At 38.5% G+C, this 21,354-nt stretch overlaps 1 protein-coding gene across 6 annotated transcripts in view; it reads left to right on the top strand.

Annotated features, from left to right (window-relative positions):
* The first annotated feature begins 324 nt into the window (after positions 1-324).
* KCNMA1 (potassium calcium-activated channel subfamily M alpha 1) overlaps positions 325-21,354 on the top strand; it is a 510,592-nt gene continuing 489,562 nt past the window's right edge. For 4 of the 6 annotated variants that reach the window (XM_062580642.1, XM_062580641.1, XM_062580640.1 and 1 more), the window contains exon 1: positions 837-1,475. In XM_062580642.1, the coding sequence (XP_062436626.1) occupies positions 1,185-1,475 (291 nt within the window). In that variant the 5' untranslated portion in view covers positions 837-1,184. Of the gene's footprint in view, positions 739-764; positions 775-836; positions 1,476-21,354 lie in introns of those variants that run through there. The other 2 variants (XM_062580638.1, XM_062580639.1) reach the window with 2 other exon arrangements.

Here is a 21,354-nt window from a genome sequence, read left to right as displayed (position 1 = left end):
GCGCCGGCGACTTGTTGGACTGGCAGCTCGGCGCCGCAGCCTGGCCCCGCCTCGCCGCTACCTGTGAGGTGCCCCGGCCCCTCACCGCCCTCCTCCGCCCGCTTGCCCGCCGCCTGCGCGTCGGCCGGTGCCTCGGCGGCCCGGAAAGCGGGGCCCCGCGGCCGCGGGGCGGGAGCGCGGCGGCGCCGCTCGGCTGTCAGCATGGGGCACCGGGAGCCCGCCTGAGGCGGCGCAGCCCCCGGCGGCAGCGCGGCCACCCGCGCCGCCCCGGCCCCTCCCCGCGGGGGCCCTGCCTGCGCGCGGCAGCCCCGGGCCCCCGGGGCAGGGCCGCGGGAGAGGGAGCGGGGCCGGCGCTGGCGCGTCCCCCGGCGGCACGTAGGGGCGGGGAGCCGGCGGCCGCGGCGCCTCTGCGCGCGTAGGAGCAACAGCCGGAGAGACAGCCTCGGCGCGGAGCGAGCGCCCGGAGGATGCGGGAGGCGGCGGCACGCGCACAGATGGGCCGGCGGAGGATGAATTAGGAGCCGCAGGAGGCTGCTGCCAGCGCCGAGGGGGGAAGAGGAGAGGAAGGGGCTGGACTTGGAAGAGGAGGAGGAGAAGGAGGAGGAGGGCGCGCGGGGGGGACCGAGTGTCGCTAATAACAAGTTAAAGACTAATAACAATAATAACAGACCACCTCCAGGAAGATCCGCGGCGAAGGCTGAGAGATCCCCGCTGAGGCCAGCGGGGTTGCAGCGCTGGGTATCTTGGAGAGAAGCTCCGAGGCATCAGCTTGTGGTGGTGGTGGTGGATGATATTTTTGGGGGGTGGGCGGGGTGGGGGCTGTGTATGCAGGAGGAGGAAGGGGTGGGAATTTGAGGAGGAGGCTACCCTCTGATTATTATTTTTATTTTTTTAAATCATTATTATTTTCGCCGTGCAAGAAGGACGCTCGGAATTCACCGGCTTGTCGGCTCCCGGGAGGGACCCGGGGATTGTGCCGTCGCTTTTTTCCTCCCCCTCCCCTGTGGTTGGCTTGTTTGTTTGTTTTGATTTGGGGTTTTTTTTTTCGTTTTTATTCTTATTTTCCGTTTTCCGCTGAGCAGCGGCGGCGGCAGCAGCAATATGGCTGGTGATGGGTTTTTTGGGGGGCGCTGGCGGCGGGAGGAGCTCTCGGAAGCCCCTGCGCGCCCGGCTCGCTGTTAGCTATGGCAAATGGCAGCGGCGGCGGCGGCGGCGGCGTTAGAATGAGTAACAATATCAACGCGAACAATCTCAACACAGACTCGTCCTCTTCCCCCGTCAATGTGCCCAAGATGGATGCGCTCATCATCCCGGTGACCATGGAGGTGCCCTGCGATAGCCGCGGACAGCGCATGTGGTGGGCTTTCCTCGCGTCGTCCATGGTCACTTTCTTTGGGGGACTGTTTATCATCCTACTGTGGAGGACCCTCAAGTACCTGTGGACTGTCTGCTGCCACTGCGGGGTCAAAAACAAGGTAACCTCCCTCTCCCCCGCCCCTTCCCCTTCGGGTGCGGCGGTGTGGTGACAAGTGGGCGCCCAGCCGCCTAGGTCAGGGCACCTCGCAACCGTGGCACTGCAGGAGATGCCCGGTGGCTGTTGCTGACTTTCAGGTGGCCGTGGCCACTGCATGGGGGCAGCCTGGCTGGAGGAGTGCTGGGGCCCGCCGAGTGCCCCCCACCCCCGTTCTGCCACCACCCCGTGCCGAGGCTCTTAGCTCTTGGAGGGCTAGGAAATCGTGCCTGCTGCTCGCTTGCCAGCTCTGCGAGGTGCACGCTGACACACTGGGATGGTGCGGTTCAGAAGTTGGTACGCTCCCCCCCCCCCCCCCAGGAACTGCGTGTAATGGGGAAGGGTATTTGGAAAGGGGGGGTTATTTGCTGAACTGAGCTGTCAATTCTCAAATGACAAACTTTGGGAAATTAAAGAGAGAAACTTCTCAAGTAAATCCTTTAAAAGCTAGTTCTACTCCTTCAGAGTTGCTCTTAGACTTGGTAAATTAAATGTACATATATGAATGCATTTACTGAATTCGTAAGTATCATGCCAGATCAGTAGTCTTCTAAGTGCAAAATCTTTGACACAACCTCTCTGCCCTCCCCCCTTTTTTTTTGCATATTATCCTCTGGAAGGAAACGTAGTACATAAAGTAAGGTAGGCTCCTGGTTTGAAAGGTCTCCTTCAGACCAAAGATGATAATTTTGTCGGGTCCAGACTCTCATTTCTGTTCTAGACAAATGGGATAGATAGTGTTAAGACTGTGTATTTGTGAAAGTGGATTTTGACAGGCAATTTTAAGACCCCAAAATAGACTGGCAGCTGGAGTTTCTCCCCTTCCCTTTTCGCATTTTTTGGATTACAAATGGAATAATATCTGCTTCAGTTATTCCTGGCACACAGACACCCAGAAAAACACACACACCTTTTAATATATGGTTGCTAGGTTGCTGGCTTGCTTTGACGTACAGTGAGCTGTCTTCCCCTTTCTCCTATCCCCTCCCCCTAAACACGCTTGATATAGCATAACCCAACTGTACAAAGGAGCTAACACTTACGGGAAAACAAGAAAAAAAGTTAAGAATTTGAGAAATTTGAGTACCTTTCATTGTGTTTATCTAAATATGAAATTAGGATTATCTATAAGAACCTGTATGTTACAGTTAGAAGTAGAATAGTTGTAATAAACTTGGCCTACCGGTGTAAGATCCGATTGCTAGAAATAGAGAATAAATGGAAACTTTCAACTCAACTTCTAAGTTTCAGGAAACACACCTGGCAATATTTCTTTTCTAAAGACATTTTTTATTTCATTCAAAACCAAAACTACATCTGAACTTTCTCAGAGACATACGTGTCAGGTGTGATGGTAAAACTCAAAGGAATTTGTTATAATTAACATGGTTTGTGGAATACTATTTTCTATAACAGTAAAAGGAAATTCTTAAGAAAGAAGGGGGTAGCTCTGTGTATATTAGCATTTTCCTCTGTTTATGATGAGACAAATCTGCAAGGATTACAAGAAGTCCCAAAGAAAAAGGAAATCCTACGGGCTATCACCTGCTACTTTGCTTGGGAGAATTAAAATTAGTTAGCCACTTCTACGCAGACATCCTATGTATAATGTCTTCATGAATGTCTTCAGTCTCCCAGTCCAATCATGAGAAATAGTCAGTAAAACAGGTCATACATCTCTTAAACAGTACAGAAAGGCATATCCAAACTGTCTTTAAAACATCTCAGACAGGCTAAATGTATCAGTTAGCTAAATAACAGGTGTCATCAAGGGATCCCAACACTTTCAGTATGAATGCTTTGACAGAGTACAGTTATGTCAGATTGTAAGATTTATTTCAGGTTTGATACCTAAAGTATTTGTGTCAATGAATATCATTTCCTGTGGCAGGAGGATGGAGGACTCTGCAGGTAGGGGGAGATATATGTCACTTTTTAGATTATGTCTGTTACACTGGTAAGGTTTTCAAGTCTTCAGTGAAGAACAACTTCCAAGGCCTGATTCTTTCATGGCTAAAATGGGGAATCAGAGGGAGTTCTGTGTGTGTAACGAGTAACTAGTTTTGGCAGAGCACTTTTCTAGTATTTAGGGTATACGGACTAACTGAAGGAAAAACTGAAAATGCCTTAAACTTTGTATTACCAAACACATGCTTTGTGCCACGCGACAACTTGGGAAGGATTGCCAAGGTTGCAGGTGAAAAATGTGAATGAGCATTTGTGCTATGTCTGCTATATTGGACCTTGCAGCAAAAGTGATTTTACAAGAAGTGGTTCCTTCTGCTGTCGAACTAGAGTTTTTTGCATGTTAGGACCTTTTCTTCCCTCTTCTTCTGCTCTGCAGTTTGTAGTAGAATTGGGTTATCCACTGTCCCCTCATCATCTACATAAAAAGCAGTCCCAGCAAGTGAACTAAAAGAACTCTCATATCTGCTTTCTGTGGCTTCTTATTAAATAATTTGCACATATACTAAAAGTCACAAGGCACAAGGTTACTGTTAACAGCTGTGTTCGTGTATGTTATTACAACAAGCTGAAAAAAATGTTTTTTTCCGTGCTGTATTCTTAGCATAAAGCTGTTTTTCTCAGGTTAGTAGGTGATTGTCAACTTTATTTTGTGGATGTAACTCTTTTTAATGGCTTTAAAATACTTTTTTTTTCTCTTTAACTTACTGAGTTTAAGGTTAATTTTCGGAGTTTTAAAACCTGGTATTAACACTCTGGTTAACACTTTGTGGTACGAATTTTCATTACAGTATTTTCGTTTTTCTTGGAGAGATGTACTGAAAGTCAAAATGAAAACTTCTGATAACAGAATGATAACATTGCCTCTTAAAATTCCTTCTCCAATTTATGTCATTGTACACAAATAGTACATTAATTGCGGACAAAAAAGGATTGCTAAAGTTGCAGGATGTTTTATTCTCTATATTTCCTTTATGAGATGGCATTTTTTTTAAATCTGCCAGAAAAAAAAATGTAAATCTTGACCTATTCTATGTCAGTGTTTCATATAATATGAGAGTCATTATAATTGAAGCCCGTATTTTTCTTTATCTAATGTGGTATATACTCTAAGATTTAAATCTTGCAAAATTAACTACAGTCATTTTGTAGAGACTTAAATATGCTGTTTGTTCCTCAGTGTTTGCATTTACATTTTAAGAAATGTTTAGATTTTGTTGAAGAACTTGTCTTCAGTTTTCTTTATCCCCCCCCCAACTCATTCCTAACTTTGTGTTATAAAGTAGAAAGTGAGATTGAAACTAAATGAGCTGGACTCTGATACCATTAGTTGCTCTTGTTTATGAGAATAACTGAAAAAGAAAATAAATATGTATCATGAAGTACGAAGTACACATAGTGACTAAACACACATTATAAAATCTTTAGTTCTTTTGATTATATGGATCTGCTACTCTATTTTTTCCATGTTTCTGAAGCACATTGTCCACACATGTTACATGATACTATGTTTTGGTTTTGAATAAGTTCTTAAACAAGGAAAAGGCACAGTGGAATGAGAAGGCACAAGTTTGGGGCACAGCAGGCTCCGGAAGCCGGCCGGGTGCAGAATGCAGTGAAACTGACACCCTTTTGAAGAGTGTGATACTGGACCCTGTGTTGCTGCTCCTCGGTTCTCTGGAGAGCAGAACTCATTATTCACATTACACCTTCAAGGGTACCAGCAGGTACAAGGCATCTTTATCCCTACGCTCATGTTGGATCATTTTCAGTTCGTTGAAGACTTTTTTTTCTTGCAGCACAGGACTCATGTATCTACCAAATGAAGCTCTATTATGATTATAGGTGGCAATTGCTTGCCTGAAATGACTTTCTGTAATAGTCTTCTTTGATAAGAGGGTACATATTTCAGAAGCTTAATAAATTATAAAGTTGTAGCTATGGTCATTTTCTGGTAACATTCCTGTTCATTTCAAATATGAAAACTGAAATTTTAGCGGAAGTAAAATGTTTGAAGAAATTTTCTTTGAGAACTTAAGAATTTTCATCCAAGCCTCTGATGCCTGGGAAAGTTTGTAAGGGAGAAAATGACAGCTTTCCATAGAAGTGCTTCTACCAAACTGGCTCTCATACAGCCAGATTTGTTGGATTTCCTAGCAATACCTGTAGAAATATCCTCTCCTAATAAAATTAAATAAACCCAAAACAAGGCACTGTATATTCAGAGAAGTATGAAAATACATTCAAGGACATGCATAATGTACATGGATCTATAATGTAAGAGATGCCTGCATTTAAATCTGTGTGTAGCAATCTCACCTAGACTCTCTCTAAGATGTACTAAGCAGAAGCACAGCAACAACTGGAAGGCTCAAGAGATTAGCAGTGGACTGCAATGCATTTCACTCCTTAGTCACATGCTCAATCTGGCTCAAGAAATTGAATCACTACTGTCTCATGGCTATCAGGTGGTCTGTGTGTAATTACTCCATGAGCCTCCCACTAGACAGGTTGCCAGTTGAGAAATAGGCATGTTTGAGAGGTCAAGGACTGAAAAGGCTGTGAAAGAAAAGGAACTTAGAGTTCTCTTCAGATGGTCTTTCTACAAGTACAAAAGGTACAGATATGGAGAGGTTTAGCTGCTGTTCACCACACTACTGGTCCTCTGTGAAAAAGAAGACATTTTCAGCTTTCTGAAGCTCATGATAGATTTCATGTTTTAGAAAGACGTGATGAAATTGATTATGTATGCAGAAAAGAAAAGGTAGGGACAAAGATTTAAACTTTAAACTGAAAAATCTTGATGGAAATGTTATTTTGATGCAGTATCATACTTGAAGGCTTTTCAGCACATACCTTAAGGAGAAAATCTGTACTCAGAAAGAACTTGCAACTCTCACACATTTGCAGATATGTAAGTGCTAGTTGGAAGCCGTTGAATTTTGCAATGCTTTCCTGTCTTGCACAGGAGAAGAAATGCCTGTACTAGGGCACAAAACAGTGTCCCCTTTTAATAACAATGATCCACGTACTCAATTTTGATGCTGTGGGACTTCTGAATGCAGAAGGAGGGCAGTATACAGCCTCATATATAGAAACACTGGAAATTTAGAGGACACTAGTCCTAAGTATAATCTCTTCAGGGACAGGATCTAATGAATATAATTAAAAAAACAGTGATGCTCCATGTCTGTCCTATACTATTGCAGGAAAGTGGATTGTGAATTTTAGTCGCTGAATGTCCTTCCTAGGATAAATCTTAAAAGGACACAGTGTTCTGCACACAAACCCAGAACAATTGTCAATGTTCCTCCGAGATGGATTTTCATAGATTGGCTCTGTTATTCTGTAGAATTTAACTCACTTTAACAAGAATTTATGTGAATTTCAGGGTTGTCTAGTAATAATTCCTCTGCAAGGTCAAGTTCTGATTCAGAAGCAGTGATGCATTCTAGAGTGTTAAACTGTAGAACAAAAATTCGAGATAACCTAATGAGGGAGAAAATAATTCTAGAAGGAATTGGGAAATGGGTATCCTTTCAGTTCTTTTACACAGTTTAGATAGTGACACTGCATAAAATTACATATTTTATGTGTATGAAAAGTATCAGACTCCTGGGAGAAGTCTGAGGGGACACAGTGAACACAGCTCAAGTAGAGTTCTTCTAAGGGAAAGATTACTGAAGCAGTATGTATGGGTATTGATGGCTAAAAATACATTTTTCTTCCCCATTTATCCGTTCAGTGACACAAGGAAAGGGGCTACAGTTGAAAGAGCTGTCATAAAATGGTGCATTTCTGTATAGAGATCATATTACTGCCTGACTCTTGGACCCTTGTGAAAAGTAAATGCAAAACTCTTCTAGATGACAAGATTAGAGTGGCATTTATACCAACTTTACCCAGGGCACAATTATACAAATTGCAGATTAGGCCTTATAGTGTGCAAGTGTGAGTACATTTTTATCTTCTTAAGGCATACAGGTCTAAAAAAGATATTTTGGGGTGATAAGAGAAGGTGGAAATGCAGTAGAGGGTTCTGTTAGCACTTTTGCCAATAATACAACTGGATGAATAACTGAAAAAGACAGATACCTTTTTTCCAAGTCTATCAGAGACGTGTTGGTCAGGAAAGGCCCATTTTGAATCCTGATGATATTAATAGCCTGAGAATAGCTTGGGTTTGGATCTTTGAAAGGAGCACTTCATTCCCATATATAGTATGCATGGTTCTGTTTAAATGAATGTGCTGTCACTGTGATGCGTTGAGTTCAGTTTGTTTTGAGATGATGTATTGCATGTATTTGTCAGTTTGAGAGTTACAGAAACTGAGAGCCTTATCCAAAGCCTGTTGAAATAGAGGGAAACAATAACTTCAGTGGTTTTGGATTCAGGCCTAGATATTCAGAGTGTTCTAGATAAATCAGTTTTTTTTTTTTAAACCAATCTTATGTTAACATTTTAAATTTTTAACAACTTGTATTGTAGTGACATATAGCTACTTGGCTCGTGGCCGTTAAGTCTGGGATTTCAACATTAGAAACATATTTAAAAAAAATCACAGAAAGAATGTTTCTATTCCAGTTAAGACCTGCATCTTCTTCCCGCCCCCCTTAGAAATTAAAATGTGGGTGCTTGAACTACTGACAATTTCCTATCGTGGCTTCTGTCCTGCAAGCTGATATGCAAGGTCAAGAATTGGCTCTTTTTTAGAGGCAGCGTAAACACATATTTAATGAAACTGGCAAAGGTCCCTTGTCATATGGATCACTTGCAGGATAGAGATGCATTTGCAGCTGCAGTCTTGAGTCCTGGAAATCCCTTTTGCGTGTGCTTAACTTCACTACCTAATTTAAAATAGATGCACAAAAAATACCAGAACTGCTAACATATAGTTGCTTAAAAAAAATCAAATCGCTTTACCAGGACAGAGAGCTGTTGAGAAGAACTGGTAACATAATAAACAACTGTAGCATAATAAACAGTTGGGGCAGAATTTGAGTGCCTTGTCGGTATAACTATCAGATACAGCTTTATTATGTTGCATTTTTATGACATTTTATATATTGAGGAATAAATTTATAATGCAGTTTTATTCTCCTTTGTCCAAGTAAATGCTGACTATTTGACATTTTCTTTCCTGTTATATTTTTTTCATTTTTACATGTTTTATCACTTACGTATTAAACTAAGAAGGTGACTTGCTCTACTTTTGCTATTAAAAATGAGACTAACTTTAGACGAGTGATAATGTGTTTATTTTCTGTTTAAGTAAAGAGGAAGAGCAGTATTATAGATACGTCTTTTTTAAAGAACTGTTTCTAAGTCATGACCTTTATATTACAAAAATAAAGTGAAATATATTAGAGTATGATCCTTCATTTATGCATGCTATTATTGTAATTTTTCCTATTATGAGCTCTCTAATTCTTTTTAGCTGTGATTTTATGCTAGTATTCTACTGGACATAAATTATTTGAAACTAATTACTAGCTTCTTTGACCTATATTGGTCATAGTTGGTATAGAACACTGCTCAAATATCAAGGTGAACGCTTTGTCCTCAAGTTATTTGATGTCACTTTTTTGAAAGTGAGTTTGCTGATCAACAGGTAGATGTGGTGTGATGTTTGTATGCATTTTAGATTACAAAACTGTAAGTGCTGTTTCATTAGTAAACTTGTGAAATGTGCTTGGATTTTAAGGAGAGGAGGAAAAAAATCTCTTTTTTTTTCTTTTGCTTTCAGTCAGAGCAAAACCCAGTCTAGTCAGGAGAAAATGTTACAGGGTCTGGCCTTTAAATTATATGTGGTACAAACATATTTTCTCTTTTTAGGTAGATACTGATTTCCTACATTTCTCTATTTGGGAAATTTTCTCCATATGAAAAAGAAATTTTTAATGCTTTTTATGCAATTCCGGTAAATTGATTTTATTATGTGGGAAGTTTTTAACTAGTTTTTGTGTTAATTTGTCTTCTATTCCCAATACATTTTTATCTGAAAACTCCAGATTCCATCAGCATCAGAAACAGTAGACTGCTGTTAGTTACAATCAAATTATTTCCATATCACTTAAGACTCTCAGCAGTAAGATATCCTGGTTTCCTTGACTCCTCCATTGTAGTCTTATCTTTCTGTTCTTGTAGGATAAGGTTATAGTCACCATTTGTTCTATTGTGCTTTTTGAGAGAGATGTTGGATTACACACTTAAGAAGTGAAGTATTCGATTGAGAGAGGGTCTGTTTTTTGATTTAAAGCCAAACAAAATTTTAGCTGTCTAAATGCTACTTTTTCTCCTCTGACTCCTTATATGTGTAAATAGTGGTATTGTCTTTTCTTGAGTCCTAAGAGCAAGATTCATATTATGTATCTGTTTCCCCCCCCCAAAATTACTCAATGTTTCATGGTTTTGGTGTTTGCAAAAATTGTCTTAATTGCTCTTCTGGAATGTGTTCCTGGGAAAGAATACAGTTTTCATTTAGTAAAAGTGGAAAATGCTGTCCAAAGTGTGGAGGTTTGACTCTGACTGAGTGATTTAGATGATTAAATTTTTATCTTAACTTAAATGATATCTAATATAGGAAATCCTTGGTATCTTTGAGTTGCCAGCTGAATTGTAGGAGCAGAATAAAAAAAGCATTTGATTCTTCTGATTTCCAGTTGAGGACATTTATGTTTCTTACTAAACTATGCATTATTTTTAAAGAATGTTCACATTACACAGCAACTATTTGGAGTAATATGTGAAAATTGTAAACACTTGCACAAAGCAACCTTTTAGATGCCAGAATTCATTTTTAAGATCTGAATAAACAGCTTGATTTTCAGAGCTAGTGATAATTTCAGATGGCTTACGAAAGAGGTATTGCTAAATTGTTCTTGAAAACTTATTTTCCTATGTAGATTTTTGTCAAGGAATGTAACAGCTGAAGCCGAGGTATCGTTTTCTTTTAATGCTGAACGTATGCGGTATATTCTGGACTTAAACTAATCCTCTTGCCTTCTTCTCTTTATATATATATAGTGAAGAGAAAGTACTGCAATGTTTGTGAATTTATACACAGTTTTAAAGCTCTTTAAAACAGTCCTGTCTTTTGCATCTGATATTCTTAATTTTAATTTTCTTTTAACAAAAAGATTGATGCGCAGCTCCTAAACAAAAATATTTATTTCCAGGCAATTGATTTTAGAAATTAATAATGCAAAAGTAAAAACATACATTTTTGATGCTCCCACATTGCAGTTATGGAGAATATTCAGAACAGGTTATTTTTTCTATGGCTATTGGTATGTTAAAGCTATATGTGAATTTGTTCCTTTATTGACTGTACATGTGACTATTCATCTTTAGGCTTATGTGTTTGAGAGAAATGCTGATGGCTTGAGTGAATAGATCTTAATCTTACTCTTGTGTCAGCTGTGTACAAAAGTAAAATGCATCCTTAAAATTGTTACCTAAAGCATTCAGAAACATTCTTTTTTCATTAAGAGTGGTAGAGTGACAGAATGGGTATTCCTAGTTTGTAGAGGTGGAAAGTATTTAAGTCTACAGTGGAGATATACACACACATATATGTACCTATATACGTAGGTAGTGGTGTGTGTGTGTGTATATGTGTGTATATATATATGTAAACACATACATATATATATAAAACCACAAGGTAAAACCCCGAATTTTGTGGGACTGTTTGCTTTATGTACTCAGAGATACAGAATATTAATAATTATAATGTCTCTCTCTGAAACAGCTTAAGAGTACTGCAGAAAAAACTGCAAACTTGAAATGTGTGCAATAAGAGAGTAAACCTGCTGAGTTACTAAAGTGTTAAAATCCTTCACTAAAATTCAACTAGATTGTTGCTAAGTCTGGTTAACAGGTGGCTTAAATTACAGAGTGAGCTGCTTTACAGGATGAGAGAGTGGGGGTGTGGGTTGGGGTGGGATAATTTAGTAGATAGATTTTGAGGCAGTTGTCTATGTGCTCCTGAGATTGCAAGGCAATACAAATTTGTATTTGTATTGTATTTGTATCAGAGTATGCCTGATCGTGTCTGTCAGGGTGCCCAAACCAAGTGAGGTGGGGTTTACATCAGCTTTATGAGTTGGTATGAAGTGGAAGTGATGTAGACTGAATTTGATCTGTCATAATGTCAATTGAAGCTAAGTCATATCACTTAAAACTTTTTTAAAAGCAAACTTAATCCACCAGAGGAAGTTAAGTGCTTTGTGGCTATAAGATTGTGATTAAGTCACCTAAAACTGGATTCATCATCCTGAGGTCATGGTTTGACAGTGTTTAAGAAGTGTAAACTTTAATATTTGGAAGAATACTCTCTGCAAGGTGTCTGAGTTGTGTTGAAGACATGTGACTGTCAAGGAGCAGTAGCTCCTAGTCTTAAATTGTCGGAAGCATTTATAGGTGTTTTTACTGAGCAGAAGGGATTTTTGGCATGGGTGACATTTGAATATTGAATAGGTTTAAAAGTGAGGTACTTTCATTGTTGGACAGTGTGCTAAACATTAATTCAGTTGTATCCTTGGGGAATATGGTTTTGTTCACTTTTGCATTTTAGGGGAATAAGGAATGCACTTTTGAAAATAAACTCTCCCTTGTCCAGAGTGGCTAAGTGGATTCACCTCAGGTGAAACTAAGTGGGAAGATCAGCTCCAGGAGCCCACCTGATATTATTCACGTGCTAATTGACATTTTGTTGGTAGAGCTAGGCTGAAGTGAGTTGTGGGGCTATAAATCCTGAAGCATGTGCAGTGCATGGTTCTTCTACTCTCATGAAGAGTAGATTCTGCTCCTTGCAAATGTAGTTAGCCTCTGACTGTGTTTTGGGAGAAAATCCCAGATGAGGCTCTTGGTAAGTTTGTGGCTTTGCTTTCCTTCCTTCTTACTGATATGGGTGTTTTTTGTTGTTTTTAACTGTGTATAACATACAGTACAGTTTCCTACAGTGTATCTTCCAGAAAGCCCTTTCCTTTGCTATGCTGTAAGACTCTTGATTTTAGAGTTCAGCTTGCTCTTGTGGGTTTCTCCGTGTCTTCATTGCTCTGGCCCTGGCAGTTGGCATGGGGCTGGCTGGCTGCACCTCTGTGGATATAAGGATGAGCCAGCTGGCTGGCAAAGATGATGGTAAGAACTGTGACTTTGGATGACACCTTACTGTCTCAAAATGTTATAAATGTTGGACTGTGATGGAATTACTGATTAAATTTCAGAATAGTTGTTCCAAAATGACCTTTTACTTTTATTGATCTTCTGAGAATCTTGGAGAATGTGTGAAGGCTGTATGGATAAAAATACTATTATATGTTCTGGCTGAGGAGAAAAGAAATTGGTCTGAGGCAGACTGTTTGAAACAATTGTTACTTATTTGAACTGGAAAAGGAAGGGCTGTAGTCTGAGATAACATATGGTGGAACTTAATGTCTAAGCTGTTTTCTGTTTGAGTAAAGTCAATGGAGAGCTGCTTCCCTCTCTCTCCCCCAGTGCACTTTCTGTATTACTGGAAACTTGAACTCTGGAGCTTTATTTTCAAAATGTTTAACAGAAATGGAGAAGAAAGCAGAAGTTCTAGAAAAGCTTCCTGGCATATGAACAGAATTATGAAGGTAGTGTCTCATGTGGTATTTATACTCCATCAGCTCAGTAAAAACAATTCTCGTGGATGAGAAATAAAGACATCATTTAAAATACGGCTTTTTTTTTTTGTTTTTCCATAATTATGTTTTTTGATTGAATTGTCTTTTTCTTGGAACAAATATTTTTGGTCTTGGATGTGGAGGGGATGTTTGAATATTCTGTTGGTCTGTTAAATGCTCCCTGTTTTTTAAATAGTATATAAATGTAGGCTATTATGTAACTCCCATAGAAAAAAAATAGTGGCTGCATCTTTTGAAACTGATGGGTCTAACTGTTGTAGATAAATGAGAATGTGCTATGAGAGCTGATGAAAGTGACAATTCCATCTAAAAAGCTCAAAATGAATTATATATCTTAAAAAAACCCTCTAGCCATGTTTTAGCCATTTCTGTCAGTTAAAGGGTTGTTTACCCCTGTAATTAAGCTTGTGTTGGCTTCTGGATGTCTGCTTTGATTTCATAAAATTTTTTTTTTTTTTTGGCTTATTCAGGTTCACTTCAAATAGATTAAAAGAGTGTCAAGATAAATGTAAGTAAGCATAAGATCATTTTTTTCTAAAAATTCAACAATTTAAAGCAGTGGTTTAATTCGGTGTGGATTTTTCTGTAGACAATGCCACACTAATGTCAAGTATTCAAAAACATTAGTTTCTTCAGCATTAAGTTATAGGTTCTTTTTGTTTGTTTTCTGACTTCAGGCTTTTTATTAGGTTACATAGTCTTAAATTTACACCTTTTCACTCTCACAATTCTGGTAACATGCTTAAAACGTAAGGTTCTTAAGTTTTGTTGTGTCATTAAGAACTAAAACTTTGTTAAGATGACCTAGTAGCAGGAGGACTGCAGTAGAGCTATTATTGAGACCAAGTTTGGAGTGTTAGGAGCACTGGGTGGTCAACCAGTCTGTGTTTTGCGTTGATATGTTTGAAGTAAAACTTCTACTGTTAGTCAACACTTCTGTCCCATTTAAGCCTTCTTTAGAGGGCTGAAAGATTTGTAAATTTTGTGGTGTTTTCTGCAAGTGGGAAGATTCACTACTAGGACTCTAGGATATTGATTTAAAATTGTATACAAGGAGCATAGCATCTTTAAAATTGATCTTAGCAGTCTAAAAGATCTATCAAAATACACAAAGCAGAATTTGAATGCTATTTTTATTGTTACAGAGTTCAGAGGCCTCAGTTTTGCAGACTCCTTTATGCTAGATCTTGTTACCTGTTTCAATAAGAGGCAATCCTTTGCTGTGCACATTTTAGGTTCAGGAAGTAAACAATAGGAGGGGCAAGAGAGGAAGAGGGCTGTAGAATATTGGTTTGCCCAAGTCTGTTCAGCAACCTAGCAATCAAGAGCAGACTTCATTAACGTACACCCACTCAGACCATAACACTAGTCCATTAGTTAGATTTGCAAAGGGAGCATGGTTTGCAATTTCATTTTGTCAGCTACTCTTTCTAAGGAGCTATAGGTGGTTAAAACTTCCTTGCCATGCAAAGTTCCCTTCTTCATGATTTCTTTTTCTTAATGTAAGAAGAGAATAAAATCTCTACAAATCTTACAAATCTCTATTTTGGTTGAAACGCAACTTTATTTGGAGTGGAAGTTTAAGAATTGCCAAATAACATGATAGATGGAAAGAGGATGTACAAGAAGAAGGGAGTAAGTGTTGTACAGTATGCGTGGTGAATAGTAGTCACTATCTGTATACGGACATCTTACTGAACGTGCTTGCTCCATTGCTGTAATCAAAATTGAGTACTCATATTCACACTGGCTCTAAAGAATAATGTTACTTTTAGAATCTAGGAAGGTTCCCAGTTAAACATACGCTTGTTGATTGTACTATTTTTAGCTCCTTTGAACAACACGTGCTCTCTCCAGATATTTATTTGTGAATGTTGTATTCTGTTCTTAAAAGGAAAATTTCTGAGCATCAAGATTCCTTTTTCTGTAACCAAGAAAGGAAAGAACCAGGATTCTTGTCAGTGCTTTATTTCTTTGAAATCCTAGGAGACAAGTAAATTGATTATATCTAAAATGGACCCATCCGGTGGTGCTAGCAATGAGGGGAGAAGAACAGGTGAAAGAATCTGAGCTTTAATCAACATACACTGCATTATGTAACTCAACTTTTGACACAGCACAAACAGGAGACTGATGCTTGTGTTGGATTTTTTAATTTTTGTTTAGACCATCCTTTTTAAGTCAAAGGGTTCATGTAATTGTTTACTTGGAAGATTTTGTTATTTCTCTTCAGTTGCTAATAATGTAAGTATTTTTCTCATTGCTAATGAAACGGAGGTATTTAATCCATCCTATAAACGAGATACAATTCTCTGTATGGGTGTACCTGAAAATAAACAGGTTGAAATTATTTGAAACTAAAAATGAACCAAGGTCACTATTTCAGAGTAATAATATAACAGCTTTACAAATTTTAAACAGTTATCCAAAATCTGTCAAAGTTTTGCTGCCAACTCAGTTTTGCCTCCAAATTTGTTTCTGAAAAAATAATACAACATCTCTATGCAGACGATTTATTTTGGCTAAAATTGCCACGTTCCTGAAGTTTGTCGCAATACTTTTAATCCAATCATTGCATCATAGGGAATAGGAATGTAAAAATGACTGGGAAAATGGAGTTGTATTATCTGATTTGTCAGGCATGCTGAAAGCGAACTGTATAAATACTACGGAATGAATTAGAATGGCAATGAAGAGATTAAAGGAAGGTGTCTATTTGCAACACAGTACTCCTAATTTGGCAAGGTTCCTGAACACTTATTCCTCCTCCTTATTTATTTTTACATAGCACAAGTTAGACATGGTTTCTATGTGATTACCTGTATAATGTAGCATATGTTTGATAGAGCGCTCCTAATGCAGTCTTTTGGGATACGGTTTCATGAGGACAGAGCAGGTGCCTGGGCCTTTTGGCATGATCCTTAAAGAAACAGAGGAGGTTAAGGCATAGAGCTTTTTGTGAACATGAGAGCTCAGTAATTACATCTTTATCCAATTTAAAAACAAACAAGCAAACAGAAAAACACTATTACCTGCCTTTAAGTCCATTCCCAGGGTCTGCTGCTGTTTGGGTGGGTGAGTGTGACTAGTATAATCATTCATACAGGAATTATTGAAGTTAGATGTTTCAATGGTGTGTTGTATCAGAATAGTGGTGTTTTTAAGCTCATTTTCATTGTTGCAGTGGATTGCAGAAAGTATGAATGAATAGGCTATTTGGTAGGTTTTTCATTTGTGGAGGTATAAATTCTACATAATCCCTCAGAAATAAATTGATTAGCTGCTAAATCCTCTCTTGTCATCTAAATGACTGTAAAAGCTGTGGTCTGCCACTTAATATGTTGCATTGGTTTTTAATAATTCTTCTGTTTCCCTGTCATCATAGATTTGTTAGCACTTTTGTGTGGTGTATTGCTCAAGTATGTTGTGACTGACTGACTTACTGAATGATAGCCCCTTGGGAAATTGAACACAACTTTCAAGATTGGGATGGAAGAAAGAAGTAGCAAGATGACAGCAGTATACATTGCAGGAGTAGCTGGATTGCAACTCTGAAGAGAGTTGGTTATTTTTATTTTTATTTTATTTTTATTTTTTTGAACTACTTGGTACATTCATGCCTTTCCTAGGCCTTCTCTCTGCTGCTGCTCTTTTACTGGTGTCTATTGCAGTTCACTTTCCTTAATTCTTCAATGCTAGTGTTTTGGACCTGACTTTTTAATGTGTGTGTTGTCGTCGTCTTTTTTTTTTTTTTTTTTTTTTTTCCCTCCCCTCTCTAACCTCATCTTAACTCTCTGCTTTCAACACAGAACAAAGTATTCATGGCAATAAATTACATAGTGATTATCATTGCATGTTTAGAAATTGTTTTTTCCAGAGGTGACAGTCATGAATGTGAAGGAAGGCCTGTTGCTATAGAAAATGTGCTTTATAGTTTCTAGTTAGCATCAGAATTTTGGCAAAAGCAATTACCAGAAGTCAATTTGATGCTGTTTTTGTGTGTTATGAGACAGAGTGATATCCCAGACCATGCTGCTTCGTAGGGACAAGTCCAAGTAGTTGTTTACAATGAATATAGTAGAGTAATGCTTATAATATTACTCAAAAGTATTACTACTCCATTGTGGTGGTCACTGGAAATTGCATGGTATGTTAAGTCACAATTTAGTGCTGCAGACTTACTTCTAAGATATGTAACTTCAGTCTTTTTCACAAGAAAAAAAAACACCCTCCTTTCAGTGGTATGGGTTTCACAGAAGCTAGCACCAGCGCATTCTCAAAGCCATCTGTTACAACGTGCTCCTTAGTGCAAGTGCAGAGCTGTCTACAAGTTCTCCTGGGTTTCTTCTAAAGCTGTCAGAACTCTGGGGGTAACAGATAAGTTCCAATTAATGCATGCCTCATCTATGAATCAGAACAAAGGAATTTCCCCTGTAGTGTGTAGTTATGGAGATCCATCTAGTCTAGTCATCTTCCTTGGCACCCCAAATACTACTTTGTTGAAGGAGTTGTAGGGCTTCATTACTTTACAATCACTTGATTACATTACAATCATTACTTTGTCAAGCCTCTAATTAATTCAGTGACACCTTGGTGTGAACTCCTACTATATCTGTGTAATCATCTCCCCAACAGTTCTCAGGTTGAAGTTTGGCTCTAGACAGGTTTCAGTAGGGGAGTCCTGCAGCAGTGCTGTGTGTTGGGAAGACTAACTACCCATGCAGTCTGAAACTGGGAGATGCTTTAACTGCCTTCTGGCGAGTTGTTATGGAGCTATGTGAAATATGGCAAGCAAGGGCAAAACTGATTCTGTAAAACTTCATTGAAGTGGTCTTTTATTTTGAAAAAATGTTAACCTCTGTTTCCTGTTTCTGAGCATTACTTTCACTGTAGAGAAATCTGTTTGTTGGTGTATGTGATGTGGAAGAACTGCATATGTTTTATGACAGTACAGCTCCTCTGGTACTGCTCTCTTAGAATTTTTCTGAATCTTTCACTTAATGAGTATCTCATCTTCTCTAGCTTTTATGCCATCCTCTCGATTATGCCTTGCTGCATAAAAGTTGTCTCCTAAATTCTCTAGCTGTACAATTCCAATTTAAATTCAGTAGAAAAGTTTCTACTGTAAAACAAGTATCTAAGGAAGAAACAAGTTGCTTTCTGTTAAAGATGTTTAAATGAGTATTAAGTACTTTGAAGATCCTTCATGGGAAGTGGAGGTAGCAGAGGCTGAGGCATCTTCATGACTGAAGAGAAATAATATTCTGTATGTTAGGAAATCCTACTTTTTTTTTAATGTGTTTGGCAAGTATAGCTAGTCAAATCAAACCACAAGATCAAAATGACTTAAGACAGAAATACTCATTCTAGATTGTTCTGAGAACTCTCAGTTTATGTTGAAGTCAGTGACAGTGCAGGTTCTTAAATCAGTATGAAATTCTTAGCTGTATAATTTATTAATGTTATTGGTAGAAATGGGCCAGTGCCAAAGCCTCAATTCCAACTACTGGGATTCAGGACCTAGTCCAAGAATTCAGCGTAAACTTGGCAAATCCTTGGCCAGAACCTGGTGACAATTCAGCAGGAGTATTCCAGGTCTAAAGTCATTCATTGTCATCTTAGTGAGCTATTGGTAACAGCTTTGTAAGGAGGTTAAAGTTTAAAACAGAAGAGTGCCAGGGATTCTGTGATACCCTGAGTAGACTGTTTCTAGAGATTAAATCTTCTTAAAGTAAAGAGAATCTCAGACCAACTAAAATGTGCCACCAAAATGCTTAATGAAAGAAGGGGGGGAAAAAAAAATCAAAACACAAGTACTAAGTATGCCTTGCAGGGGCTCGTATTCTATAGCACCAGAAATCACTGCAACTCAGTATTTTAGTTTTAGCATCTGAAGGAGCCCAGAGGGTAATGGAGGATTATATGATGTTGGAATCTTTTTTATTTTTAATTTGAGATTTCATATTGAGCTCTGATAGCTTCCCTTTTTCCTGTGTTTTCCTTTAAAGAATGTTCTTATTGGAACAAGGAAATCCCCTGTAAATTTAGGGGAGACATCAAAAATTTTGTTCCTGTAACTTGTGTGTGTTTCATATATAACTACATAGAGAGATAGGTTTTATATATACGTGCATATAGAGAAATCTTAGTGTCCTTGTTAAGTGAAAATATGTTGTTTGAGATTTCTTATGTGTTCTAGGATCACTAACTTTATAAATAAGGTATTTAAATATAATGCAACAGCAGTCACCAAAATGCTAGTGTGTTGCTTTGGAATAGGAGGTCAGTAAAAGATCTGAGCAATAATAGATTTTGGAGAATTGTGTATGAGTGCGAAGAATATTGGCCATCAGTGGAGGGGAGCGTAGCAGTGGTGTGAGAGCACATGAAAGCATTCTACAGAAGAAGGAGGAAAAACTTAAATTTAGCTTCTGGTATTCAAGGGTGATTACCCAAAATAAAACCTGGCAAGAAGCTTAGAACTAAAATTACTTCAAATACGAATGCCAAAAATAATTGAGAGTTCTTGGTGGACCTGCAAAATCAAACTAGTTTAATATTTTTATGGAAAGTTGAATTTTAGAGAGTACAAAGATGAGGTATCTCTGAGCAGGTAAGAGTCAAAACATTGCAAATCAATGTTCATTCTTCAGTTCTCTGCACCTGTTTTTATGCCTGATCATCTCTGTGGCCCATAAACTCTGCCCATTCAGCAGAGGCTTCCTCTGTGTACTGTTGCAAGGGAGATCACACTTTGGTGTTCCTGTACCTGGAATCGCTTTCCTGAATGTGTGTATTATGCAAGAGTAAACAACAAAAATTTGGCTACAAAAAGCCGAGATCCAGGAGCAGAGGCGATCCAAAGCAGAGTATGAAAGTCTTACAGGTAAAGAATATGGATGAGCAGGAAATGAATTATAGTTGTGTTGAAGGATGAAGACTGCACTTCCCCTATAAAGGGAAAGCCGAGTACTGAAAGGGCATTGCTGAGAATGGCCTAAAAAATATTAATTAAGTTTCAATAAACTCAACAATATTAGAAATTAATATTAGACATACAGTCAGTAACCTGACTTAGGAAGTGAGTAATAGAGAAGCGTAGGAGCTTTTGTACTTGCTGCCTCTGAGAAGGAGCAGATCAAAACTCCTGGAGAGGGAACAAAGAGTAGCTGCCATGTGGTAGAATATTTTCATTAAAGTATTTTTCTTAAAAGGCAGAGGGGGGTGGGGAACAGTAGGTACCACATCATTCAGGATGACTAATTGCAGTAAAGAGGGTGGGAAACTTGGACAGACTGTAAAAAGCTTGTTGCTAGAAAAAAACTTTTACACTTGCTTGATCAGTGTCCAGTGCCTTGTTTTTTAATCCAGTATAAATAGGAAAAGATTGTGGTATGTCAGTTTATCATCCCAACCCTTCTTTCACTGACTTCAATGGGAGTTTTGCGTGCTAACCAAAGTAAAAAAATGTCTCCTTGGCCTTTGAAAAGCAGTTTCTTAAACAGATTGCCAGTTACACTTTGCTAGAGCAGTTCAAGATCATGAGCTGCTGGGGAATTCAATTTCTTTCTTTTTTAAAACAGACCTGGAATATTAAAAGAAACAAGTGTCATGCATGGTCAAATGAAGATAATTCATGTTTGCATTACTAAGATGTTGTAAGGTATAGCAAAGTAAGAAGCAGTTTACCTCCAGCTGGATTTCCTAAAATTCATCCATGATTTATGAGATTTATGAATGGCTATTTCTGTTACTCAAAAAAAAAAAAAGAAAGTGGAAATCATTTTTAAAATTTTTCAAAAATGATATAAAGGAAAACAAAGATAACTGGCTGATATTTGCTAGCAGTACTGACAGTCTTATTTAAAACAGGTTCTGTTCAGGAAGGAAAATGCAACGGTAATATTGGCAATACCCAGAATTGAAAAAGTTGTGAGATTTTTGGGAGCAGTATGCTTTCATTTGTTTATGGAATTCTGTTTGTTTTTGCCTCCTTACAGATTCACACTTCATTTTTTTTCCCATAACAAATGGAACCAGAAATTTAATTTTTAAAAATGGAAGGTGAAATTACTTATTGTATGTTTTTTGGAAATGCAGATTTTAAAGTTCACTTAAGCCTTTCTAAGGGGCAACACTACAAGGAGGACTGTTAGTTTGCTTTTAATGAAAGGGCTTCCTAAATATAAATGGCCTATGTAAATT

This window comes from Rhea pennata, chromosome 7 (genome assembly GCF_028389875.1).
Source record: "Rhea pennata isolate bPtePen1 chromosome 7, bPtePen1.pri, whole genome shotgun sequence".
NCBI classification, from domain to species: domain Eukaryota; kingdom Metazoa; phylum Chordata; class Aves; order Rheiformes; family Rheidae; genus Rhea; species Rhea pennata.
The sequence above is the reverse complement of the archived record's forward strand: the minus strand, read 5'-3'. Positions and strand labels throughout refer to the sequence as shown.